This window comes from Corylus avellana, chromosome ca6 (genome assembly GCF_901000735.1).
Source record: "Corylus avellana chromosome ca6, CavTom2PMs-1.0".
NCBI lineage: Eukaryota > Viridiplantae > Streptophyta > Magnoliopsida > Fagales > Betulaceae > Corylus > Corylus avellana.
The window spans coordinates 9,632,538-9,657,612 of record NC_081546.1 but is presented as its reverse complement, the minus strand read 5'-3'; the positions used below and the strand labels follow the sequence as shown (position 1 = coordinate 9,657,612).

Below are 25,075 nucleotides of genomic sequence, written 5' to 3'. Positions count from 1 at the left end.
TCTCAAATATCTAATTGGTAATTCATAGGTATAAAGTGAGAGGAGTGTTAGGCTTACAAACAAATTTTACAAAATTATCAAGCGATTTGAGAAGAGATTTTAAATGTTAAAAGTAAGACAATGACGTTTATACTCCTGACTTTTTTTATAAAATTTCAAATTTACCCTTAATTCCAAATTAAAAAATAAAAAGAAAAATAAAGTTATAAAAAACCAGGGATATTTTGGTCTTTTTATGGGTAAATCAGGGAAGTTAACGGCTAAATCTGACGGAGGGGTTCAAGTTAATTGACTGCAATTGAAAGTTTAGGAGTCCTAATTGAGAGGTTTTGAAGCTTTGAGGACTTCTCATATCGCATGATAATTCAAAAGTCTAAAGTGAAGTTACTCCTTAATTATATTTCATACGTACACAGTTTAGAACACACCCAAATTAATACAGTTATTTTAATATGGTAACATATATTCTGACATTAGGAAAGACAAAACTGAAACTTACCAGATACAAAATCTTTGTTCTCCATCATCATCCTCATCATTTCACCATGTTGTTGCTCACCATTGATGTTGGTAACACTAATATAGTCACCGCCGTCAGATTCTTGTTCTTTTCCCACTTGACCGCTGATTCTTGTCTTTGACTGGGCGTTGGCGAATAGCCAAGTGGCGTCCATCTGTTTGCTGATCATACGAGCCGCGTAGTACGGGATCTTCACGCGCTTTGTGTTCCCGGACTTCACGCAGCCATTGATGAACATTATGCAATCCATCAAGCTCTCTTTGGCCAACCCTTTCATGTCATAAGCTTGTGATCTTCTCCAAAGACTCTTACTGTGGGAATTTGCAGGCGTGGAGAGGCAGAGAGCTCGAGTTGAGTCACTAATGGCAGAATCCGCATCCCTAAGCAGCAAATGACACTGAGCTCTATTACTATGCAACACCATTCTCTCTTTTCTAAACTTCAAAGGGCACAAATCTAATGCTTCAGAATACTTCTCTAGAGCTTCTTCAATCTCTCCCAACCAAAACATATGGTTTGCTTGTTGTTTTATCAAACCTATTATAACCCTTCTCTCTTCAACCTTTTCTTCACACATAAGTTTCTCCTTCCTCCTCCTCTCTACTTTCAAATTCCATAAATCTTGCAAGGCTTTTTCAACTTTGTGGTTTTTGAACAACAATTTACATTTTTTGTGGTCTAAAAGAAGGAGTTTTGTGATTGCTTCACCTATGTTTGATCTATCTCCAAGGCTTCCAAGTTCAACCAAATCCATAAGAAACAATGAAATTACCTCAAAAACTTTGTACCTTGTGGAATGATCTTTGAGAAGCAATAAAAGACAGTCGATTCCCATATACTGCCAATCATCAGAAGATCTCGAGAGATTGCAGAGAGTGTCTATGATTTGTTTTGATTCAGCAATGCTTTTTCTTCCATATTTACTGTAACACAAGATTCTAATAAGGCCAGCCCCAGCAGGAGACGCGTGATTCACCAATCCCCCCCACATATCACACAAATTTGTCAAGAAATCTTGCCTGCAAATGAGATTCAAACACTTTTGTTTGCATGCAAAACAATTTAAAAGATAAAGACACCAGCATTGAAGCTGGCTAGCCCATTCTTCAGCCTTCCGATCCTCCATCTCCGAATCTCCGATGCCTCGTGTCAGCAAATCACAATGATACTTCAATTTCTCATTCATGTTCTTCACTCCTACAAAGTTGAAGTAGACAACATCAAGACAAGTAGAAGCAAGTGTCATGGCTAAACCAACAACTTCTTCTTCATAAACCGCTACTGCTTCGAACGTTTTCTCATAGCTAGCGAGGTGTCCGAGCGCTCGAACCGCAACCCTTTGCTCAACCCAACTGATCTTTCCTCTCAAGAGCTCCATTAATGGCGGTATGACACCTGATTGCACTGCCATTTCTGCAAACTCCACCTTGTTCATAGTGTAGGAGCCAATCACATGAGCAGCATAATAGGGTATGTATATGTTTTGGCCCCTGAGAAGCCAATTTCTATCATTAATACCCCTGTAGATTAAATTTGCCATGCACTCGAAGATGCCGAGGGAAGGGAACTCAGGATCATCAGGCTGAGTCATTGCCATATGCCATAGACCGCTGAGCACCAAGACATGTTGCTTGTTGTCTGTGAGGGGCATTTCCTTGAAGCATTTTTCCATTCCCACTCTCCTGAGTGAGGAGTCTTTCTCTTCCAGGCTGCAAAAGAAACAAGATGGGTTGGTGCAAGTCTTCTTTTTCTTGAGGGAATCCATGGTGTTGAGAGAGAAAGATTGAGTTGGGTGTGTTGGATTTGGTCAGTTTGTGTAATAAAAGATTCAGTAGAGAAAGGAAAGTTTTGGAAAGTAAGTGGAGTACTGCAGCCGAAGAAAAAGTAGGGTTTTATAATCTAAAACTTTTGACACAACTTCCATATTTGAAATTCTGCTCTTCCTGCAAGGGGATGAAAGGGTGAAATTATTCCACTTCTGACTCATTTTGTACTTTCTGCATTTTTTTTACGTGCTTGAGATGAAGGACCAATAGTCACGAGGGCCTCGAATTTGAATGAGGATTTCTCGCTACTTCACTTTTTTCTTTTTTTGATTGAGTAATTCATGCGTGTAAAGGTAGGTGTAACGACTAATTAGTAATTAACCCTACAATGTTAACGTTCAGTTTTGCACAGTGAGTAATTAAAGTGAGATTTAGTACTACTTATTAATCACCCTTATAATCTTACTTAGCGTGGATAATTCATATTCCCAACGTAAGATTAACTTTTTGAGATCTCATATTCTCTCTTCGAATCCTTGACATCTTAGTCATCAGAACCCCTACCATGCAGTGGCTTAGCGCCACATGGTATATGTTACTAAGTTTCTCTAATATTATTTGTAACAAGCCAAGAAGCGTGTCTCGTCTGTGCTAGCATTCTAGAAACCGCTAGTAGTTGCAATTGAAACTTCTTAGAATCACTTAGAAGTTTAAATGTTTCGCCTAGTAAAGAACCAATGTGTAACTTAGCACTCATAAGTACCTTTATAATCCATTCACTCAATATGGATAATTTATCTGCTCAGTGTGATATTAATTAACTTTTTGAGGTACCAAAAAAAGGGTTTAGTACTTTAGCATTACAAGCAAACAGAAGTGCACTTAAAACTTGTTTGGGATTGCATTTGAGAAATAAGGTTTTTAAGTTAAAAAGCCTTTTTTTTTTTTTTTTTGCAAAAGCTATATTTTTAAGTTTTTGCCAAAAATGTGTTTTGACCATTTTTAGGCTTTTTGAACCCTTAAAAACGCTTTTAATTTTTTAATAAACGAATGCTTTTTTTTTTTTTTTTTTTCAAACAGACTTTTTGAGTGTTAAAAGCACTTTTAAACCCCTCAAACGCAATCTCAAACAGACCCTTAATTAGATAGCACAAGAGGAACAAACCAATATCTTCCTGCCTAGCCTGTCCTGGTTGAATTTGTTACATGCACCATATATATAAGTATAACCTAGTTTTAGGTTACATTTTAAGCTGCAATGTTGAACATGGTAGTACTGCATGCATAAGCAGCACTTGGGGACAGCTTTTTTATGTCTTCCAATATATAAGATAAATGATCGAAGTGGCAGTGGATGATGCCAAAGATTTGAGTCCCTCTAAATGTGTAAACGAATTTACCAAAGACACAAAACCTAGATGATATTCAGCGACTGCTACTTAGAAAATATGTGTTTCTGCCCAGATTGCTTCACAGGCTGGTTGTGATTTAATTTACTAAAATATTTAATTTTTATACACTGCTTAGCATGGTGCTTCCCACATCAGAAAGCAAGTGGTCCTCACCTTTCACATTCGTCTTCCATCCTCAAATCACTTTTCCACTTTCCTTCTATTTTCCTCACTCTCGTTATTCTGTCTCTTCTCTCTCATACAAGTGCGTTTTTATTTGACAAAGGAATCACGTAATTAGGAAAAGATATAAAATAAAATAAAAAATCTTTGAACCTCCCAAAACTCACAGACAAAAATTAACTCATGTCGAAACAAAAATTTCCAGATATCTATGTACAATTGTCATCATGTTGTCTTCTTTAAATTGTCGTCCTAAGTTTCTTTGTCAACACCTCTAATGCTACTCCTACACCTCTCTAGATGCTTATTTAAACAGTAACTTCTCCGGAAAAGCTATGAACTAAAATTTTCAAAAGTTATCAGCCAACAATTCCCTCTCATTCTTCCACTTCAATGTTATGATAATGTTATATGTAATGTGCACAAACGGGCTATCTGGGTAAAAGGTTTGAGGGACCACAGCTTAGATATGGTGATATGGGGGACATTGTCTTTCTTAAACAGAACCTAGATGTGGTCCCTCGACATCCAGCTTGTACAACATATAAATATTAAACATCATAACCTTATAAATATACGAAGAAACATAAGATCAAAATCCGGAAATAATTTTAAAAAAATAAATAAAGTGTTAGTACAATTGGCGTAGGTCTCAAGATTATGCGGCGGCTATATACCTTATAAGAGCATTTCCAACAAAGCCTTTATATAGTTCATAATAGCTATTATGAGCCACTTTACCTCTCCAGCAAACCTTGCAAATTAAAGTAGAGGATTTTTATCTAATTATAATTTGTAATTAAGTTTACTGTAGCAGTTTTTACTATATAATATGAATTTTCTCTCGTCGTGTTTTTCTCTCCTAATCCTTTCTCTCTCTCTGCCCTCATCTTAAAAAAAAAAAAAAAAAGAAGAAGTAACATTTAAAGATAATAGAGAGTATAAGAAAGAATATGTTAAAATGAGTAGTGAAAGTAAAAATTTTGGAGTTTTGCGGTAACTATTTTGACTACTCTTGCTGAAAATGTTCTAAACATCCTATACATAGATAGATGGAAATTGAAGCACAAGTTGGTACAGGTTTTAATCTTTGTCTCGTAGTGGTAATTGAGATTAAAGAATAAGTTTAAACTCGAGGAACTGTATGTTCAGAAGGTGCTATATTCCATCTTGTTGTATTGGGATGCATAAATGTGGTATTTTATTACTTGTTGTACACTGGGCGTGGAGAAATGCTGCATCTGTTCCTAAGCTTATAATGATGAAGATTAGATTCGGTATCCCAACACGGCAAACTATGCGGGTTAAGGTTGTTTTGTTTGATGAATTAATGCTTTATATACTTGGAAGAATCTAGTATCTTAACCCTAGCCTCCTGCAGGGTGAGGTGTAATTCTAATAACGGGAAGGTTACATGATAAGAAGTAAACAACTTTAATTATAAATATCATGAGCTATTCTATAAAAGGAAAGAAAGAAATTATTATATCGTAAATATTAGTCAAGAAAACTTCAACAAATGATGTGCAGGCTAGGAAAGCATTTTTCTTCTCTAGTCCTCATTTTTATTATATAGCCTTGAATACATTTGCACCCATATTCATGGGTTGTAATAACATTGACAATGTGTTGGCAGTTCTAAAAGAGTTATTTGAGTCATATGTTTCTGCTCATACAGCTTGTATAGTGTAAGAAACTGCCTAAGTAAATACTTCTTCTTCTTCTTCTCCTTCCTCAAGTGCAATTGTTAGAGATGTAGTGCCCAAAATTTCCCAAGGTCGATCAAGGTATGCTGACCATATAAGAAGTAGTGACATCATCCGGCCCATTAGAACAGATTTGGATATTTATCTTGAAGAGGATGTCTACATTAGTGATAAGAATGAGAATGAAGTAGATATGGAAACAGATTTTGATGATTTGGCTGGTGGAAATGCAATGTCTTGAAGTACCGTATCTTGTCTAAAATGGAAAATGATCCAACCTTCAAAGATCCAGCAACAGCCATAATCGCAGATACACCCTAACCGCACTCAGGACGACAAACAAAGTGATACCAACACCTTCACATAATTGTAACTTCAATGCGGTGTACTCCATCCTATCCTTGATACCGTGTTGTATAAACATTTTCTTAATTTGTTTGGAAAGTTTCCTAAAATGAAAATTTTCCTATTTTAAAAACATTTTTTTTTCTTTTTTCTTTTTTTTTTTTTTTTCATGTTTGAGCATATTTATGTACCCACTTTTGAGTGACAAATTTGTTTTTTAAAAACAATTTAACTCCTTAAAACATTTTCAAACATACAAAAGCATTTTAAACATGAAACATGTAACATGTAATTAATGCATCAATAAAAATATAACACTGAAAAATTTCTAAGATAGAAAATGATTTCATAATTTAGTGAGAATTAAATACATTCTAAAGAGATAGGGATTGTTACTTATCTCGATACTCAGCTAATACCTGAACAATAAGGTTCAGCTATGTTAGTTCTATGCTAAGTACATATAAAACATAACTGGAAGTCGGTTCTAAAATTAACTTACTTTAACCTTTCTGACAATTTTTTCTTTTTCTTAAAGAAGTTTCATTCTTAAAAATAGGCCAAGGGCTTAACCCTAGGGTTTCTCTCTTTCCTTCGTTTTGTGGACATTAGTCCAAAATAGGGTTTTATTTTCATAATCATTTTATTTTATTCTATTCTAAATTTTCATGAAATTTTAAAACAATGTAATAAAAGTAAAGTTGGGCTTGAAATTTTACTTAGGAAATGATCTAGCTTTCCTTTTAAAAAATCTTAAAAATATTTCTATGACCGGGGACTTGGGTTAGAAATATCCCATTTGGAGGCCCATAACATACTTAATCGACCTAAACTAGCATACAACACTTAGCCAACTTGGCCCAACAAGCTTAAAACATAACTAAAGCTTAACACCTAATTAAATACCCTTGTTGTTCGGTTTTGTAATTGACTCATTCGGTTTTCCAAAACATAAATTTTTGTTTTGGAAATTTGGGTAGTATGTACTTAAGTCTGCAATTGAAGGATCTTAAAGAAACTGTTGAAAAAGAACAAGTACGAAGGAGTGTTTGAACGGGATAGAATGTACTTGTACGGTGTCTGCAACAAAAAATGATCATTCCTTGAGAGGTCCGAACGGTCTAGCAGATAGACCATTTCAGACCAACTGGTTTGTAGACAAGAAGTTAATATGTCTGGATGGCAAGTATTCCAGAAACATCTTGCTAAACCCTTCGGGAAAGACTGCACCTATCTCATTTTTAGAGTGATCATGGCCTATATGCTCTTTTGTTATCTCAGTTAAATACCGAAACATAATGACATGGTATTTAACATAGTCAAATATGAAGATTTTAATATAAAAGTGATCACATATAAGAATTATGTGTAATGCTAAATACTCAACTCTCATTCCACTCCTATATAATTATACCGATGTGGTAGTGCCAAGAAACCATTGGATCAACCTTTATCATTGAACATCTATCTGTTTGGATAGAAAAGTCAAATTTGACCCAAGTCTTCCGAAAATACCCTTGTTTTGATCCTTTAAAAACCAAACTTACCACTTATAATTATTAATCAATAGAAAATGCTAAAAATAAATAAATAAATAAATAAATGTGGAAATGGAGGTGCCTTGCTACTTCTAGGGGTGGCTCGCTATGGGGTGGCAGAACCACCCTATCCCTTTGGGTTTTATGATTCTTCTTTCTTCTTTTTTTTTTTTAATTTCGTTTGTTTTAGTTTTTTTTATTATATTATTATTTTTATTTTACAGAAATGAGGGTATTATAGGAAAACTAACAAAAACGTGGTCACGGATGGGCTTAAATACAAGAAAATAATAGTTTAATTTATTTAAGTGTCACACCTATTACTTCACGGTGCTAAATCAAAAATGGTTGTTAGTTCGGGAGAGCAAAGTATATTTATCCCTTAAACTTATTTAATCAAATCGTTGATATAAACAGGATATGATCGACTTCAAATTTTTACCATATGATCCCTACACATGAGATCATATGGCAACATTTTCGTAGAAAATATCCGCCAAATTACTCTTCAATTTCATAGTCAAACTCTTGTTATGTTTAACGAATTAAAAAAAATTAATGACGTGTTTATAGTGCAAGCTTTTTTCACACGTCACCAGTTGGTGACATGGCAATTTCCCACACATCACCATTGTGTTTGATGTGACACGTCACCATTTGATGACGTGCCAATTTTGACATGTCACCAAATGGTGACATGTGAGAGATTGGCAATTTACCAATTCGAAAACAGAAGAAAAAAAAAATTGAAATTAATGTAATTTGTGACATGTCGTTTTTAACACGTCATCCTTGGGTGATGTGTCACAATGAAACATTACTAAAGGGTGACATGCCAAAGTGACACATCACCCCTTTGGTGCCATGTCACATTGACATGTTACCAAAGGGTGACATTCCAAAGTGACACATTGACACGTTACCAAAAAGGAAACGTGTCAATGTGACACATCACCCCTTTGGTGTCGTGTCACTTTGGAACGTTACCCTTTGGTAGCGTGTCAATGTGACACATCATCCTTTGGTGACGTCTCACAATAACATGTTACCAAAGTTGTGACGTGCCAAATTGGCACGGCACCAAAGGGGTGACATGTCACTTTGGCACGTCACCCCTTTGGTAACGTGTCAAAGTGACACGTCACCTTTGGGTGATGTGTCAAAGTAGCACGTTACTAAAGTTGTGACGTGCCAACAGTGACACATCACTATATTTAATTAATTACTTACTTAATTCTAGAAATTAGTTTCAAAAGATATACTAGTGGTGTTAGTCATATTGGAGCAACTAGATTCCTTCATACCACTTTTAGCTTCAGTCTAGAGGTAAGTAAATTCACTACCCCTTCTAAAGTTACTTCATGTCATGCTATTTATTCATTCTTGTATCAAACTGTAAATTATTATTTTATTTACGTATTATGAAGTTATGTTGCATGCATGAAGGATTGCTAAATGAATTATCTAGAAAGTTTCTATTTCTTTAAACGCTTTCTAAGTACAACAAGTTTATATTTGAAAAAGTTTCCATTTTTAAGAAAGAAAGTTGAGAAATGATGATGATCATAAGAAAGAAAAATGATGATAAACCCTCCTACATGTTGCCCTAAGATGCATCAAAAGAAGTACAAAAGATGAGATAAATGTTTATGAAATGAGGGCACATGTATGGAAGAGAGTATTTTTGGCCCCAACATAAGTAAGAATGAGAAGAGTTCGGTATCGATACTCGGATGGAGGCGAAACCACTGAAGGAGGCTATGACAGAAGGTGGTATTCCATCAACAGACCGTTGAGTGCACCAAGAGAAAGAGTTAATTGACGGTCGGGCATGGCTGAGGCCTCAGTTCAGTGCCATGGTCATAGGACCCGCAACCCTTGTACACAGAGGTAATAGTATACATGGGTCCTATTATGAGAAAATGATACTATAATTTCAACGATGATATGCTATGTTGATTTACAAAGATTATTTATAATGATGCATTATGATGATGATTTATAAAGATGATTTACAACGATGATCTATTACTAGATGTAATAGTATGTATATGTTACGGGAGATGCAACCGTACATACATATATTATTATGGCTAGAAGTATATTTATTTGCGAAAATGATTTTCAAAACCGAGAACAAGGAGTAAAACTATTTTTGGTTGTGGATTTTACTTACTGGGCCCCTTTGGGCTCATTCAGTTTTATTTCTTGTTTTCAGGTAGAAAGGATGCTGGAATGGGGACGGGAATAATTATTAATTTTCAAAGTCTTTTCATATCAGTAATTGTAATAATATTCCGCACTAAAGTTTAATGATTTCTAATTTCACTTGTAATAAAATCTCTTGAATAATGTTTTATACATTTATCGTATCCTTTAAATTCAAGTACTCTGATAGACCTTATAGATCTTTGCAAAAATTTTTGTTGTGAAAGAAGAAAAGTAGCAAACTCGGCCTTAACGAGCTGGGGATGTTACATAATCTATTTGAAAATAGACTTAAAATACACGGGGTGTCCGGACGGGAAGTAAGCTCATCCAGACGGAACTAGGTAAAAAACGCTAAACCTTAGTTCTCTAGCATGGCGCTTCCAGACGGCTTGCAGACGAGACTCTCGGGTTTTCTTGTTCAGTCATCTCGTTCAAACGGTTTGCAGACGAAGTTGCAAACGAGGCTCTCGGGTTTTCTTGGTCAACCATCTTGTCCAAACGGTCTTCAAACGAAGTTGCAGACGAGGCTTCGGATTTAACCATTTTCTCATTCACGCATTGCATACTTAAACCGAACATGTTAACTACAAGTATTTTATTCACTCGAATCCAGCCAAGGCAAAAATAAAACTAACACATATAAATAAAGTTCATTTAAATAGGCTACTATACACTAATTGTACTATATAGATAGGTTGAAGTTTTACAGCGACAAAGAAAGAGGGGAAGCGAGGCACACAATATTTTTTTGTCAAAGTTTTCCTCCAAACCGGGTTGGAGCAACATCCTTCAACCTAATCTATACATGCGACATTTGTCCCTTAAACATATAAGATGCACATGTTTTTTTAATAGTAGCGACAAAGTTGGAATAAATTTTATTAAAAACTCATATGCATCTCACATATTATTAAAAAAAAGGATACATGTCACTTTTATAAACTAAATTGAAGGAAATTCTTCTAATCCAGTTTAGAGGGAAACTTAATCCATATTTTTTTTGGGTAAAGTCCATTACTCCTCTCAAACTACCACAATTGACAATGTCCTCCCCAAACTTTCAATTGTGACAATGTCCCCTCCAAACTGCCAAAAATTTGACAATGTCTCCTTCAATGCTAGCAAAAAGACAAAAATGATCCTAAATATTTGTCAATAAGACAAAAATATTCCAATAAATTCAATATATATATATATTTTAGAATTTCCACTCCCTTTTCATTAAAAAAATAAATAAATTTAGTTTTTTTTAATTATTTAATTTTATTAAGGGCATTTTCGTCATTATGGGAGACATTGTCAATTGGGCAATAGTTTGAGGAGGGTTATGTGGACTTTTACTTTCTTTTTTTTTTTTCTTTTTTTCTTTTTTTTTTTTTAGTAGCAAAGAAGAAGAAACACCGTTATTGCCATCCTGTGGACATAGCCAATCTCGCCGAACAACATTAAAGTCTGGTGTTTTAATACTTGTTTCTTCTTCTTTGTTGATATTTGTGTGGTGTCAATTCTAACAAATGGCTCATGTTTCTCTTTTTCTCAATTAAAGCTTATAATCAATACTCAACAGCTATGATGAAACAAAATTTGCTTGCTCATAACGTCTTTTTAGCAGCACAGGCATGCTGTCACAATCTATAATTGATCACATAGTTATGTTGGTCTTCAAGGATAAATGCGTAATAATTAAAAATAAATAAAATGATTGGCTTCTTTTTTATTTTTAACACACAATGTTCAGAAAAATTTGCAGGCATGCTACTTGGAATCAAATTAGAATCATGGCTTTTTTTCTACGAAAAAAAAAGGCAAAGAGATCAACAAAGTGACGTAACCCTAATAATACCCGTTCGTTGAAAACCAGTAACAAGAAAAGCCTAGATAATGGTTCAATGTGCTCCATTAAGTCTAGTTGAGCCAATAACTTAACACAATCCCATCAAAACATTAATAAAGTCGAAGCTAGTTTACACTAATCAATCATGAGAATTTTCATTGCAGAGTCGGACTCAAATACGTTACTTGGATAAGAGACACAGAAAGCAGAGAAACATGCCTACTGTCATAAGCAGAAATCATACATCAAAACATAACTGATTTTGGCTACTCTATTGTTTTCCTTACTAATCAGATTTCAAACCCAAAAGCCACAAGAAACATGCCTCAAGTTTTCCACTCCTGTGAACAATTCTTTCCTTTCATGGCATATCAAATTTTCAAATTCTACCATGATAAAATATATATATATATAAAGCTGCACTAATATGTTACACATTCATTCATGCATAGTACTCAAAATATTCAAAAGCCCAGAACTTGTTGGGAGTGAAACTCTCATCACATGGCCAGGCATAATGTTAGAAGTTCTTCACGAATTTAAATATTACAGGAATCCTAATTGATCTTCCAGTATCACCGCCGACTGCGCTGGAGAAAAATGCTACAAGAATCAAGACCTGAAAATGTTCTTCAGATGCCCTCTTCTCAGAACATGTATACAAGTAAATGGGAAAAACAAACCTCCCTGCCTCCTGGGCTCATCAATCATCCACCAAAAACCCAAGCACCGACTCCATAAAACAAGACTAAAAATTCAGTCAGGGAGCTGAGAATATCTGTGAATGATTGTCCTGTATTTACAAATTTGAAGAGAATCCACAAACAACCCAGCTACTATCTTCTAATTTGTCAGTCAGTTGAAACTAAACCTTCAACTTTCCTAAATATCTGTTTTCCAAATGCTACCATTAACATTGCAGTCATCAGAATTCTCGAGGGCTGCAACTTTTGCACGGTATGCTGCTGCAGCCACAGCACTGTTTACCCTCTGAGCCTGAGGAAGCTCGCAGGCTTCACTGACAGAAGCAAATCTCAATTCAGCAGGAGGAATGAAACAGTCTACCGAAAGCCCGGGGACATTGAAAGCCACTTCCTCGATTGTCCATGCTTCTTCCATCCTGGTTTTAGTGTGGCTCATTGCTGTTTCTCCAAACCTGAAAAGAGTTACTACTGAACGACCCGAGTGAGCAATCATGACTCCCTCAACAGGCCTGTAATCATCGAGGAAGGAGTTGATTGTGGTCTCCCAGTATGCAGCATCGCCTCCATTGTTCTGAATGCGGGTCAAATGGGAATCTTCCAAGTGCACAAGAAGCCCTGTTTTCTGGCTGAAGTAGCCGAACAAGACGTGCCTTATGATCTCGGCCGGTCCTTCACTCCTGGATTTCAATGTCAGAGGATCTGCGCAGAGCTTGAGGATGAAGCAATCCTCTCCATTGATCTTCTTCTCTCCAATGCATCTTGCATTGGTGAACATGCTTGCAGTGGTTCTGGGGTCAAGTCCCTGAAAAGGAAAATATATAACTTGTCAGATATGGTGGAAAGCACTTGAGGAAACAGAGAAACAATGGGTAATTATGTACAGGCAGATTGACCTGAAGTGCTCTGCGCAAGGGTCTAACAGGCCCTTTTGCAGCATGTGCACCAAGCCAAGGTGTGTGCCTCCAGACAAGCTTCCCATTGCAGCCAGCGTGAACCTTGCTGCCACCAAGTGCAAGCTCCACATACCACATATCTGGATTCATCTGCCAAAGGACAAACCCACCCGAATCTGCAGCTTTGGATGAATTCTTGCTCCTTACTACCCTGTTAGCCGTCTCAAACTCAGAAGCTATCATCCTCACCTTTCCCATGGCATAAGCATTGTGAATGGTGTTCTGAAGCTTTTGCCCTCCGGAAGCCGCTGTGTACTGCTGCAATATGTACTGAGCCGATGAACTTTCCTGCAAAAACACCCCCACAAAGTCATGGGTTTCGTTAGCTGAAATAGGAGAGAAATCCTCCCAAATCGTCAGGAAAATGTCCAGAAGACATTCATCCACAGCGCTCAATTTTGTATGCTCTATACAGACATCAAATGTTCAGATTTCACTACCAAAGCTACGAAATTAAACGCTTCAGATTCAACTGGCAGGACCAATTTCCTTGAAAAATGTATAGCGTATATAGGCAGAAGCTCAAAGAAAGTTGATTAATGTGCAACTAATTAAGCTTAACACTTGAATAAACTATACGAATGATTGAACACAAAAAGAAAAGATTAGGAGCTAACAATTGGGGTGTCTTTGATGCTAAGGTGAGGGAAAGGGTCGGCCGTGCTAACGTGCACCGGGGCGAGCGGTGCACCCAAGACTCCCAGCAAGAGCCTCAGATCCGAGCGTTTGTAAGCAGCAGAGCAAGAGACGGAAGGGGCCCGCGAGAGCTGCCCCCTCTTCATCCACTGGCCCCACCTCCCCTCCATCCTCGAATCTTCTCCGTCGGTCCCGTCGGGTCCCTCCTTCAACGGCGACAAGGCCTCCGCCGGCCTCAGACTCCCGGATCTCGCGATCAACGGCTCGGGCGGCGCCACGTGGTGGGCCTTCCTACCCCGGCGCAGCAGCCTGGACATGGGGGACGCACTCCTCGCCGGGCTCTTGGCCCTAGACCTTCCGGGAGACAGCCCTCTCACCACCTCCTCCTTCAGCGCCGAGAAGAACCCCTGCTTTCTATCCATTTCTCACGACTCCGACAAAGAGAGCCAAGCGGCGGGGAACGATGACAATGAGCGCGAAATTGCAGTGGTCTGAAGCGCAACTAAGAAGCGAGAGACAGTGAGAACAAAGCTCACTGAAAAGCTCCCAGCGAGTGTGATAAAGCAGAGAGTGTGGGAGACGAATGCCGTTTTGAAGAAGAAAATCGGCTAATGACATGTAGGCCAGTAGATTCATATTCCTACGACTTTTTTTATTTTATAAAAAGTATAAATCAAAATAATAATAATAATAATAAATTATTATTATTATTATTATTATTATTGTCTATTTATTTTTTCTGTTGGTTGGATCGGAGGATTTAGGGCCCCTGACCCCTGTGGTGGGTGGAATATATATTTTCTCGTGACTAAGATGAAACGGCGCCGTTGGTAACGGTCAAATAAGTATTAAACAATGCGGGGTTTGTGTATGGAAATTTAATATAAAGCAATCGTAGTGCGGAACTGCAGATTAATGATGGGCTGTCTGTTCAGTAATCAGCATGCTAAGCACGCGCTGTAGACGGGTGTTTCTTTTTCTTTTCTTTTCTTTTTTCAACAATTTTCTTCTTAGGAAGAGGCAAAAAGATTGCAATCTATCATTTTTGTCTTGTAAAAAGATAAAAATATTACTTCTATAAATTTGAGAAAAAAAAAATTAAGTAATCAACGGTGATAAAGACTCACAAGTTTTTTTTTTTTTTTTTTTTAATTCTATTTTTGATATTTTTGTCATTTTTAAAATGTTGGGTGGCATTGTAATTTTTTGGTATTTTGAAAGGAACATTGATATGTGTACTTTTTTCCAAAGATTTATAATGAATTCTTTGGAAAATATTTTATTGAATTCTCAAAAAAGAAATGTTATTATTCTCTCCTCTCAAAATTTGTATGATATGGTTATAGGGAGTGAAATGAATAATAATTTTAGCTAAGATATATTCCTATAATTTGCATATATTTTTGTATTAGTGGTAGATTACTTATTTAATATAAAAAAAAATTGAAACAAAAATTTTAAGTAAACGGTCCTTTTTCTCAATCATGTCAATAGTTTGATTTAAAGAAATTGTTGTAATCGAGTCGAGCTTTAGGATTTCAAGATTGGGTCGTTTACGAAGATACTTATTTGAGTCGAACTCGAGTTCGAGCCAAGTTATGAAATATGTGTTCAAGCTCGGCTCGTTTAAAATTCAGGCAAGCTCGAGCTCAAGTTTGAGTTCGTTGAGAATGTTATTCGAGCCGAGCCGGGCTCAACTCGAATTGGCGCTAAGCTATTAAATTCTTTAATATATGATCTTAGCAAAGTTTAAGCTTTAATTTTAAAACAACCTCCAGAAAAATATTACTTTACAACTAATATACATATTTAAATTTATATTACTAATTTTTAGTAATATATATATATATATATATATATATATATATGAACGAGCTAACGAGTCGGGCAAACGAACTATTCGAGCTTTAAACGAGCTGAGCTCGCGAGCCTTTATCAAGTTTTCTTGAGAGAGTCGGATATATATCATTTACTAATCGAACGGGTTTCTACAATATTGAGCTCGAGTTCGAATCGAGTTAAACCGAGCGGGTATCAAGTAGGTTGTTGAATGGACTGATTTATTTACAGTCTAAAAGAAATTAATATATATATAATGATACATGATTAGAACACATAATCATGATCAGATCTTTCACGAGTAAAAAACATGATTTGAGTAAATTTGTAAAAATAAAAAAATAGATAAAAATATATATATATATATACATTTACGACACTAACCCTCCAATTTTATTTTCTTGTTTTTTTAATGAGAAAAACTATTTTATTTTCGCGTTGACGCTAAAAGCGGGTAGGCACCATTGCACCAACAATTGGTTGGGCGGTCGGAATTGCGTCCCAAATAGAAATATTGTGATATAACCAAAAACAATTAGGTGCCTCAATCTGTGGGCCACTCACCAGATTTTGGAAGCCTGCTGAGAGATTTGGTAACCATGTGATGGTGGATGTTGATGTATCGGACGTACCTGAAAATAAAGCTCCTTCCTGCAAGATATTTGTTTGTAAGAGATAAACTGTTAATAGTGTTTTTAGTGAAAACTACTTTAATATACAGCAGCAGTAGCACAAGTTGATAGGTTTTGAATCGTTTATAGTTTTTTTTAGTAAGTTCATGGATTAAATTGAGAGATTTTGAAATTTTGGGAAGTTTGTCAAATTGGGTAGAAATTTCGGGCTCTTTAGTGAAGTTATCCCATTTTTTTTTTTTACCCACCTTAAATCAAAATACTCTTACCAATAGCTCGAATATCAATTGTTAGAGACAAGACATTCGTATCAATTGCAATGGACACCAAATGAGTCAAAGAAGAGTAAATTAATATATTAGAATAAACATAAATCATCAGTGGTGGTGATAGAGTAGTTTTAAGAAAATCTCTAAAGTGGTTAGGCATGTATTAGGATGAGAGTTTGACTTTCAAAATAGGTGTATTGAGTCTTATTGATGGTCTAATGAGGTTGAGTCAGACTATGACTCAGTCGAATTTGAGAGAGCGTCTGCGGCTCTTACCATCTAGGCTGGGTCAAACTATGACTTAGTCGGACTTAAATAAACGCTTACAATTTCCACATTCTAAACTCCTACTATGTAATTCTCAACAGATAAGTACTACTATAATTACGCCAAACTAAACTAATTAGAGTTGATCTCTCATGTCTGCTTTTCCATCATAGAGACGGAGCGTACCCATCTTTTTATTAAGTTCCAACAAGAAGAAGGCTTTCTATTCCGTGGAATGGGTGGATTGTGGGGCCTCAAACTCGTACAAAATTGACTAAGAGTGTCACAAATGTATGTTATTCTTTAAAGCCGACACTCGACAGTACCTAAATTGAGTAGAGCCCGCTTTCCTCTCTCAAAAAAGCAATCCCATTTGCTATGCTGCTTCCCAATCACGTCGCTAATCACGGAAACACAAGTTTTGTTTTGTCATTTTTTATTTGGCTTACTAGTAATTATTATGCGACTGCAAGCCAAAGTTGACTCACACGCTATCTACATATAGAGATAGAGGGACTGTCCTCCTGCCTCTTGCAACGTTTCAAAACAATGCAATTAAGCAACTTCGACTTTCTTTTCTCCCTCTTGAAAAATCACCCCCAGACAAAATGTTGATTGCCAGTCACGAAAATGAGATGGAAATTTCCCAATACCACTTCACATATTGGATAAGAATGGTCAATATGGGGACTTTACTCTTTGCCCAAATTCTACTTTTAGTTTCAAAAGTTTTGACCATAATTAGGGAGGATAGTTTGTGTGAAAAATCGTCGGTCTTAAATGTCGGGTGTTAGATTTGAGTCATGTCGAAGCATTGGTGTAACAATCCGCTTCATGTAATATAATATCGTTCGCTTTGGGCCTTAGCTTGCACGATTTTGTTATTAATTTTACCCTTAAATGTTTTATACCATTTAGAGAAAACATATTTATATTATTATATATAAGCACATTTCATTTTTTACACCCAATCAATAGAGGGTGTCAAAATGAGTATAAAATTATATAGGTCAACGTTAACTCAATCCATTTAATAAAGCTCTTCAACCCACTAATTTCGTATTAAATTCATTTTATCAGCCTACTTAAATGCGCTAATTGAGCTCGAGCAAGAGTCTTTGGCCATTATATTATTGGTTTTCCTAGTTTCGACTAGAAGAAGGTGCGGCAGCTGATTTATGTTTGTATTCTTTACGAATCAAAATGCGCGTGAAGAAAGCCAAACCACATATGACCTCGTAATAAATAAATAGGAAAATGTGCAGAAAGATTGGTCAAAAAATCCATGATGTCGCGACTATCCCACCAAAAAGAATCAAATTCTAGCAGATGCGATCATGGCCCTACATGTGGTTCCAAAATCCCATTCCTTTAACAAAAAATAAGCTAATTTATTCAAAAATGTTGTCATTTATGCTTTGTTATTCAATTAACCATCCATATGAAGCTAAACTTCTAAGGGCTTGGGATTATCTAAGCCAACAAACAAAAAAACAAAAAAAATACTGGTCTCTTTGATAATATCTTTTTTTTTTTTTTTTTTGGAAAACTTCAAAAAGCCACCCTAAACTTCCAGTCGTTTTGATAAGCACTCCCTGAATTTTCAAAACTCTCACTTAGGTCTCCTGAACTTTAGTTTGCTCTCTTTAGACCATTTTAACATTAAAGTCAAACAATTTGACTTTTTATACCCATTTTACCCTCAACTAAAACTACGTCGTTTTGGGCTCCAAAACTACACCATTTTAGGCTTCAAAACTACATCACCACCCAACCCAAAATGACGTCGTTTTGAGCATAATATTAAAAAAAAAAAAAAAACGAAATCGGGATGGCTCTTGGCCAAAATGCGGTGGCCGGACCACCCCCATTTTTGGCTAAGCCACCCCCTGGCCGGTCTGGGGGTGGCTGGACCCACCCCCTTGGCCATGGGGGTGGTTCGGCCACCCCCAAAAGGCCAAAAAAAAAAGGGAGGGGGGAGGGGATCAGGTGCATTTGAGGGTGGCTGGACAACCTCCAAGGCCAAGGGGGTGGCCGAAGCCACCCCATACGGCCGATATGGGGTGGCCGAAACCACTCCAGCTGTAGTGCCTCAGAATTTTCAAAGCTATTTAAATAGATTATTTTGATAATGATGTTATTTTAATATCCATTGTAGCTAAGGATTTTAATTCTTGGGAAATTTATGAGAGTGGTAATTAGAGAATGGTAATTGGTGAAATAATAGGATAGTAAATGGTAGGTATAAGGATGGTAGAATAAGAAGGTAGAATAGTATAGGGTAGGTAGAATAGTATAGGGTAGGTAGAATAGTATAGGGTTGGTGAAATAGTATAGGGTTGGTGAAATAGTAAAATGAGGGTATAATTGTAAATTGAAGGTAGAATAGTGTTTCATTTTCTCCTATAAATAGAGCTCTTCTCCTTCACAATTTTCACCACTCATCTCCTCTCCCATCTCTTGCATATATTCTTCCTTCTTCCGCTTTTTACTTTGTCTTTCTTCTTTCTAAGAGTGTTTACTCAGAACAGAGAAAGAAAGGGCGAGACTAAGCGCTACAAGAAAGAAAGAACACAAGAGATAGCGGACTTTAGAAAGTAGTTTCAAAAGATATACTAGTGGTGTTAGTCATATTGGAGCAACTAGATTCCTTCATACCACTTTTAGCTTCAGTCTAGAGGTAAGTAAATTCACTACCCCTTCTAAAATTACTTCATGTCATGCTATTTATTCATTCTTTAGTAAATTGTAAATGATTATTTTATTTATGTATTATGAAGTTATGTTGCATGCATGAAGGATTTCTAAAAGAATTATCTAGAAAGTTTCTATTTGTTTAAATGCTTTCTAAGCACAACAAGTTTATATTTGGAAAAGTTTCCATTTTAAGAAAAGAAAGTTGAGAAATGATGATGATTATAAGAAAGAAAAATGATGATAAACCCTCCTATATGTTGCCCTAAGATGCATCAAAAGAAGTACAAAGCAAAGTACAAGAGATGAGATAAATGTTTATGAAATGAGGGCACATGTATGGAGGAGAGTATTTTTGGCCCCAAGATAAGATAAGATGAGAGTTCGGTACCGATACTCGGATGGAGGCGAAACCACTGAAGGAGGCTATGCCAGAAGGTGGTATTCCATCAACATGACCGTTGAGTGCACCAAGAAAAGAGTTAATTGACGGTCGGGCATGGCTGAGGCCACAGTTCAGTGCCATGGTCACAAGGACCCGCAACCCTCGTGCACAGGGGTAATAGTGTACATGGGCCCTATATGAGAAAATGATACTATATTTTCAACGATGATATGCTATGATGATTTACAAAGATTATTTATAATGATGCATTATGATGATGATTTATAAAGATGATTTACAACGATGATTTATTACTAGATGTAATAGTATGTATATGTTACGGGAGATGCAACCGTACGTACATATATTATTATGGCTGGATGTATATTTATTTGTGAAAACGATTTTCAAAACTGAGAACAAGGAGTAAAACTATTTATGGTTATGGATTTTACTTGCTGGGCCCCCTTTGGGCTCATTCAGTTTTATTTCTTGTTTTCAGGTAGAAAGGATGCTGGAATAGGAGGCCGGAATGGGGTGGGAATAATTATTAATTTTCAAAGTCTTGTCATATAAGTTATTGTAATGATATGATATTCCGCAACTAAAATCTAATGTTTTCTAATTTCGCTTGTAATAAAATCTCTTGAAAAAAAATGTTTTACGCATTTATTGTATCTTTTAAATCAAGTACTCTGATAGACCTTATAGATCTTTGCAAGAATTTTTGTTGAAAAAGAAGAAAAGTGGCAAACTCAGTCTTAACGGACTGGGGATGTTACAATTTTGGTATCAGAGCAAAGGTTATAAGGTTCTAGCAGACTTTTCAAAAAAAAAAAAAAACAAAAAAAAAAAAATTTGGGGGGGTTAATGAGAAGCCACATTCCGGCCAAGTAGAGTGTGCATTGTTGTGTGGTCTCTAATAAATGATGCATGAGCATTTTTCGAATGGTTAATTTTTTGTTAAAAAAAAAAAAAAAAAAAAAAACCAAAAATCATCTTAGTGTGATTAATTTGGTGGATTTTATTATTGTGATCATGTTAATGACGAAGATGAATTTTTATTTTATAGATAGGTTGTGATCTATAGTATCTGCCTATTTGGATTTGCGGCAGTTTTCTAGAGTATCGATTGATAAGGATATATTTTAAGGTGTCTCGAGGATTTAGAAAAGATTATTGATCATGATTTAAAAATCGTATGATGATTTTATAAGATTTAGGTTACGAGATGATTTGTGTAATTAACTTGGTAACAAAATGGTTTTATTGATTTAGGTTGTGAGACAAATGGTGTAAGTGACTTAGTAACAAATGGTCTTATGGATGTCGGTTGTGAAATGATTCTTGAACTAAATTAATGATATAAGAGTTTATATGAGTTTTTGGTTTGGTCGATGAGAATAATGATACTATGATTAATGTTATAATATATGGATTGATGAATAAGAATTACGTAGTGGCATGAAGTGAATGCCTAAGTATTGCAGGGATAAATGCAAATGAGGTATACCCTAGAATCTATAAGATATTTTGATATATAAAGTTGTGGTTTAAGGATTTTGATATTTTCAAATGATTGTGATGACTTTAAGGTACAATTCATGAAATCTTTGAGGTGATTCTTAGAATTTGAGGTGCTAGGTTTTCTGTAATTGAGGTAAATTATATTGAAGTGATGCTTAAAGTTTTGAGGATGAATTAGTGCTCCTAGGTTGTGGATAATATTTAAATTTTGAGGCATTAGTGGATATGAAATTATGAGAAATTTTAGTTACATGCCAAAGCTTTTGATATAATTTTCTTTTACTAAGTAAAGATAATGGATTATTATTCTTGAGGTAAATTGAAGCATAAAGGTAAGAGTTGAAAGACAATATAATATAGTGATATAATATAGTGACATGATCTAAATTTTCTCTTATAAGATATATGTTCAATGATATTAAAGTATTTTAGAGGTTGATAACATGTGATGGTGCATACTTAGATGTTTTATGGAGTGATTAACTTTTTAAACAGATTGTTTGTTTAAAGGAAGTTATTATAATGACAGGATGATTATATAATGAATATTGAATGAGTACTGAATGATTACGAAAAGAAATGTTTGGAGAACAAGCTCCTTATAATATTACATACCAGTGTCCATCAAAAAAAAAAAAAAAAGAAATTTGTTGCATAAAGAGACATGTGGTAATGATGAGCAGATGATTCCTCAGAGCTGCTCCAGGAAGATTATTTCTGCATAGAGAAAACCTAGTATGAGCAGAATCATATATATTTATATAATTGAATTATCAAAGAGAATATTTATTTCTAATGAGGTACCTGACTAGAGCGTGTGCGGAGAGACTTGCAACACCCCTGAACATCGACCCGGAGTTTTTCGTGCTGTCGCTGGAGACGTTCGGTATTCTTCTCCATTTCTAGCATCTTTGGTCCCAAGTATTCTGCGTAAGATAACATCATCTTTTTCAGCTGAGTATTCTCCTGCTTCAAATCCACGTGTTTTCGTTTGTAGTATTTGAGCAGTCGCTGTAAGACCCCGATTTGGTTTCTTGAGACTTTCAGCTCAACATTTCTGGCACTCAAACGTTGTGCCATGTCAGAAACTGAAGCAGCACCTTGGATACTGAATGCCAATGAATTATTAATAGCATCAGTATCCGACCTATCAGCTAAGAACGTTTGATCCCGTGGAATTACGAAACCTTTGGCCACTGCTACAGCAGTAGAATCATGGAGCATGACAGAATCGTGAATAGTGATAGGACGATTGTCAAAGACAAAAGTTGGCTGCCATACGTTAGGATATGCAGCAGGTTCATTAGGGTGTGTAACAGGTACGACGGGATGAATAGCAGACACTTCAGGGGGAACAACAGGCACCTCCGGTTGCACGTCAGGCATAACAATGGGTTGTGCTGCAGGAGCAACATTCAAATCGAGGTTGTTAACGGATGATGATGATGCTCCCATATTTAGGAGAGTAAGGAAAAATAGTTGAGAATACGAAGAAATTGGGAGAGATGAAGTACTGAGAAGAGACTAAGCGTTAGGAACTGAAGAAATTTTTGTGAAGTTTCTGGAAGCAGCAGACGAGTAGCCTTAAAGAAATTTTTTCACTTCAAGTGAAATAAACAGTAAACAACAAAGCGTTAGGCGATCTCGGGCCGCGATAGAAATTTTGTCAAAAGATCCCGTGGAAGTAGGATCTTGTCTCCTGTCATAAATTCGACTGAGCTCATTTTTCAAACCCACTGTTCAATCAACGACTTCAAATACCATGCGTGGGCAACTGAATGAATTGTCATGCCAACGCGCACCACGCGCTCGTTCATTATCCAGAAACCCTTCATATAAATTCACACCTCTTTCTCCATTGCAACGCATGCCTTCTGATCATACTCCTTCACCTGAAATCTTCTAATGACCTTCCATACAATGAAAGCTCGACTTTTCCTCCTAGTTGAGCGTATCCTCAAGAAAAAAAAAATGCAGCCTCACGACTTGATTCACAAACCCAACTCCTTATACTCTCAGTAGTAAACCATTGAAGCAAGATTATCGTTGATCATGTCCTGAGGAAGCAAGATTATCCTTGATCATGCTTCTCAGGCTAAATATCTCCCTTTTCTTCTCAGTCTCCATAAATGACAGAAGAGAGAGAGCATCCGATGTGGGTATTTTGAAAATCTCACATACATGCCATGTCCTGAAATGCTTTTCAAATCTTCATTTCTAGAAAGCAACAGGACTATCTTTCTCTCTTTTCTCTTCTTGACCTTGCAAGACCCAAGGGAGAGAAATTATAGCATGTGTACTTTGGAACATCCAGCTTGGAAACTTACCCATATCCTACTTTGCTTGCTTATCAATTTCATCTCTAGAACGCAGCAAGCACAATATGTATTAGTCAAGAATGGATGAGAATCTTACATTTGATGTAATCGTGTATTTCCTTAGAGTTGAAATCATAATTACGAGTTTCTATTGTTGAGTTATGATTTATTAAGTAAAGATGTAGTACTGAAAGATTTTCGCTGATATTGTAGCATCAACACAAAAGTTGGGATGAGAAAATAGAAACGGTTGTGTATTTAGAATGAATCTAATTATGATGTCACTTCTGAGGTATATTCATGTAATGATGTTTGAATGTTGGTGCTATTTACTTTTACAGGTTTATGATGGTGAGAAGTTAATAATTATTAGAGCATCATATTAAAATTTCGTATGCATGATTTGGAATACTGAGATACTAAAGAGAATATAGGCAGGAATGATTTTACACCTTTTTGATAAATTGATTAAATTAGATCGAGAAAATTATTGCAGGCTTGAAATGAGGACTATGATGTTTGGAGGTATAAACTATTGATCACATGATTTATTAATTTGATGTTTAAACCTTGATTGTAAACTGTTGATGAATAACTCGATTGTTGTTATTGAGGTTGGAAAGAAACAATGGAAAAGATTTTGAGGTAAGATTTTAGTGTGAATTGATGAATGATTGCAGAAATCAAGACTTTAGACTGTGAATAAGATTTACTCCTAGTAGAAGGAGATAAAATTTCAATATGATAAAAGGGAGTAGGCTTTGATGAAGGATTGAAAGGAATATTTTAAATCTGAATCCCTCAACTTGAAGATTGGACGATAATATTATAGGTTTTAATTTCGAGGACGAAATTCTAATAAGGAGGGAAGATTGTAGTGTCCCAGAATTTTCAAAGCTATTTAAATAGATTATTTTGATAATGATGTTATTTTAATATCCATTGTAGCTAAGGATTTTAATTCTTGGGAACTTTATGAGAGTGGTAATTAGAGAATGGTAATTGGTGAAATAATAGGATAGTAAATGGTAGGTATAAGGATGGTAGAATAAGAAGGTAGAATAGTATAGGGTAGGTAGAATAGTATAGGGTAGGTAGAATAGTATAGGGTTGGTGAAATAGTATAGGGTTGGTGAAATAGTAAAATGAGGGTATAATTGTAAATTGAAGGTAGAATAGTATTTGATTTTCTCCTATAAATAGAGCTCTTCTCCTTCACAATTTTCACCACTCATCTCCTCTCCCATCTCTTGCATATATTCTTCCTTCTTCCGCTTTTTGCTCGGTCTTTCTTCTTTCTAAGAGTGTTTACTCAGAACAGAGAGAGAAAGGGCGAGACCAAGCGCTACAAGAAAGA

The 25,075-nt window shown here is 35.9% G+C and overlaps 3 protein-coding genes across 3 annotated transcripts in view; all 3 read right to left on the bottom strand.

The window, feature by feature from the left end:
* The window catches only part of LOC132185143 (uncharacterized), a 2,861-nt gene extending 576 nt beyond the window's left edge, over positions 1–2,285 (bottom strand). The window contains exon 1 of the mRNA XM_059598955.1: positions 500–2,285. Within this exon, the coding sequence (XP_059454938.1) occupies positions 500–2,285 (1,786 nt within the window). The remainder of the gene's footprint in view (positions 1–499) is intronic.
* A 9,621-nt stretch (positions 2,286–11,906) lies between these two features.
* Positions 11,907–14,397, bottom strand: LOC132184174 (uncharacterized). The gene is made up of 3 exons (XM_059597695.1): positions 13,769–14,397; positions 13,092–13,439; positions 11,907–13,000 (listed from the first exon to the last, which is right to left on the bottom strand). The coding sequence occupies exons 1-3, from the start codon at positions 14,207–14,209 to the stop codon at positions 12,377–12,379; spliced, it is 1,413 nt and encodes a 470-aa protein (XP_059453678.1). The 5' UTR covers positions 14,210–14,397; the 3' UTR covers positions 11,907–12,376.
* A 7,669-nt stretch (positions 14,398–22,066) lies between these two features.
* Positions 22,067–22,835, bottom strand: LOC132183595 (uncharacterized). Its single transcript, XM_059596945.1, has 2 exons — positions 22,205–22,835; positions 22,067–22,117 (listed from the first exon to the last, which is right to left on the bottom strand). Exons 1-2 carry the CDS (start codon positions 22,784–22,786, stop codon positions 22,112–22,114), a joined length of 588 nt encoding a protein of 195 aa, XP_059452928.1. The 5' UTR covers positions 22,787–22,835; the 3' UTR covers positions 22,067–22,111.
* Positions 22,836–25,075: the final 2,240 nt, after the last annotated feature.

Excerpts from the sequence above, each read along its gene's own strand:
- LOC132184174 (XM_059597695.1), bottom strand. The coding sequence starts at position 14,209 with ATGGATAGAAAGCAGGGGTTCTTCTCGGCGCTGAAGGAGGAGGTGGTG. Across the intron at positions 13,440-13,768 it reads GCATCAAAGACACCCCAATT|GAAAGTTCATCGGCTCAGTA; the intron begins GTTAGCTCCTAA and ends GTGTTTTTGCAG. Across the intron at positions 13,001-13,091 it reads CCTTGCGCAGAGCACTTCAG|GGACTTGACCCCAGAACCAC; the intron begins GTCAATCTGCCT and ends TTTCCTTTTCAG.
- LOC132183595 (XM_059596945.1), bottom strand. The coding sequence starts at position 22,786 with ATGCCTGACGTGCAACCGGAGGTGCCTGTTGTTCCCCCTGAAGTGTCT.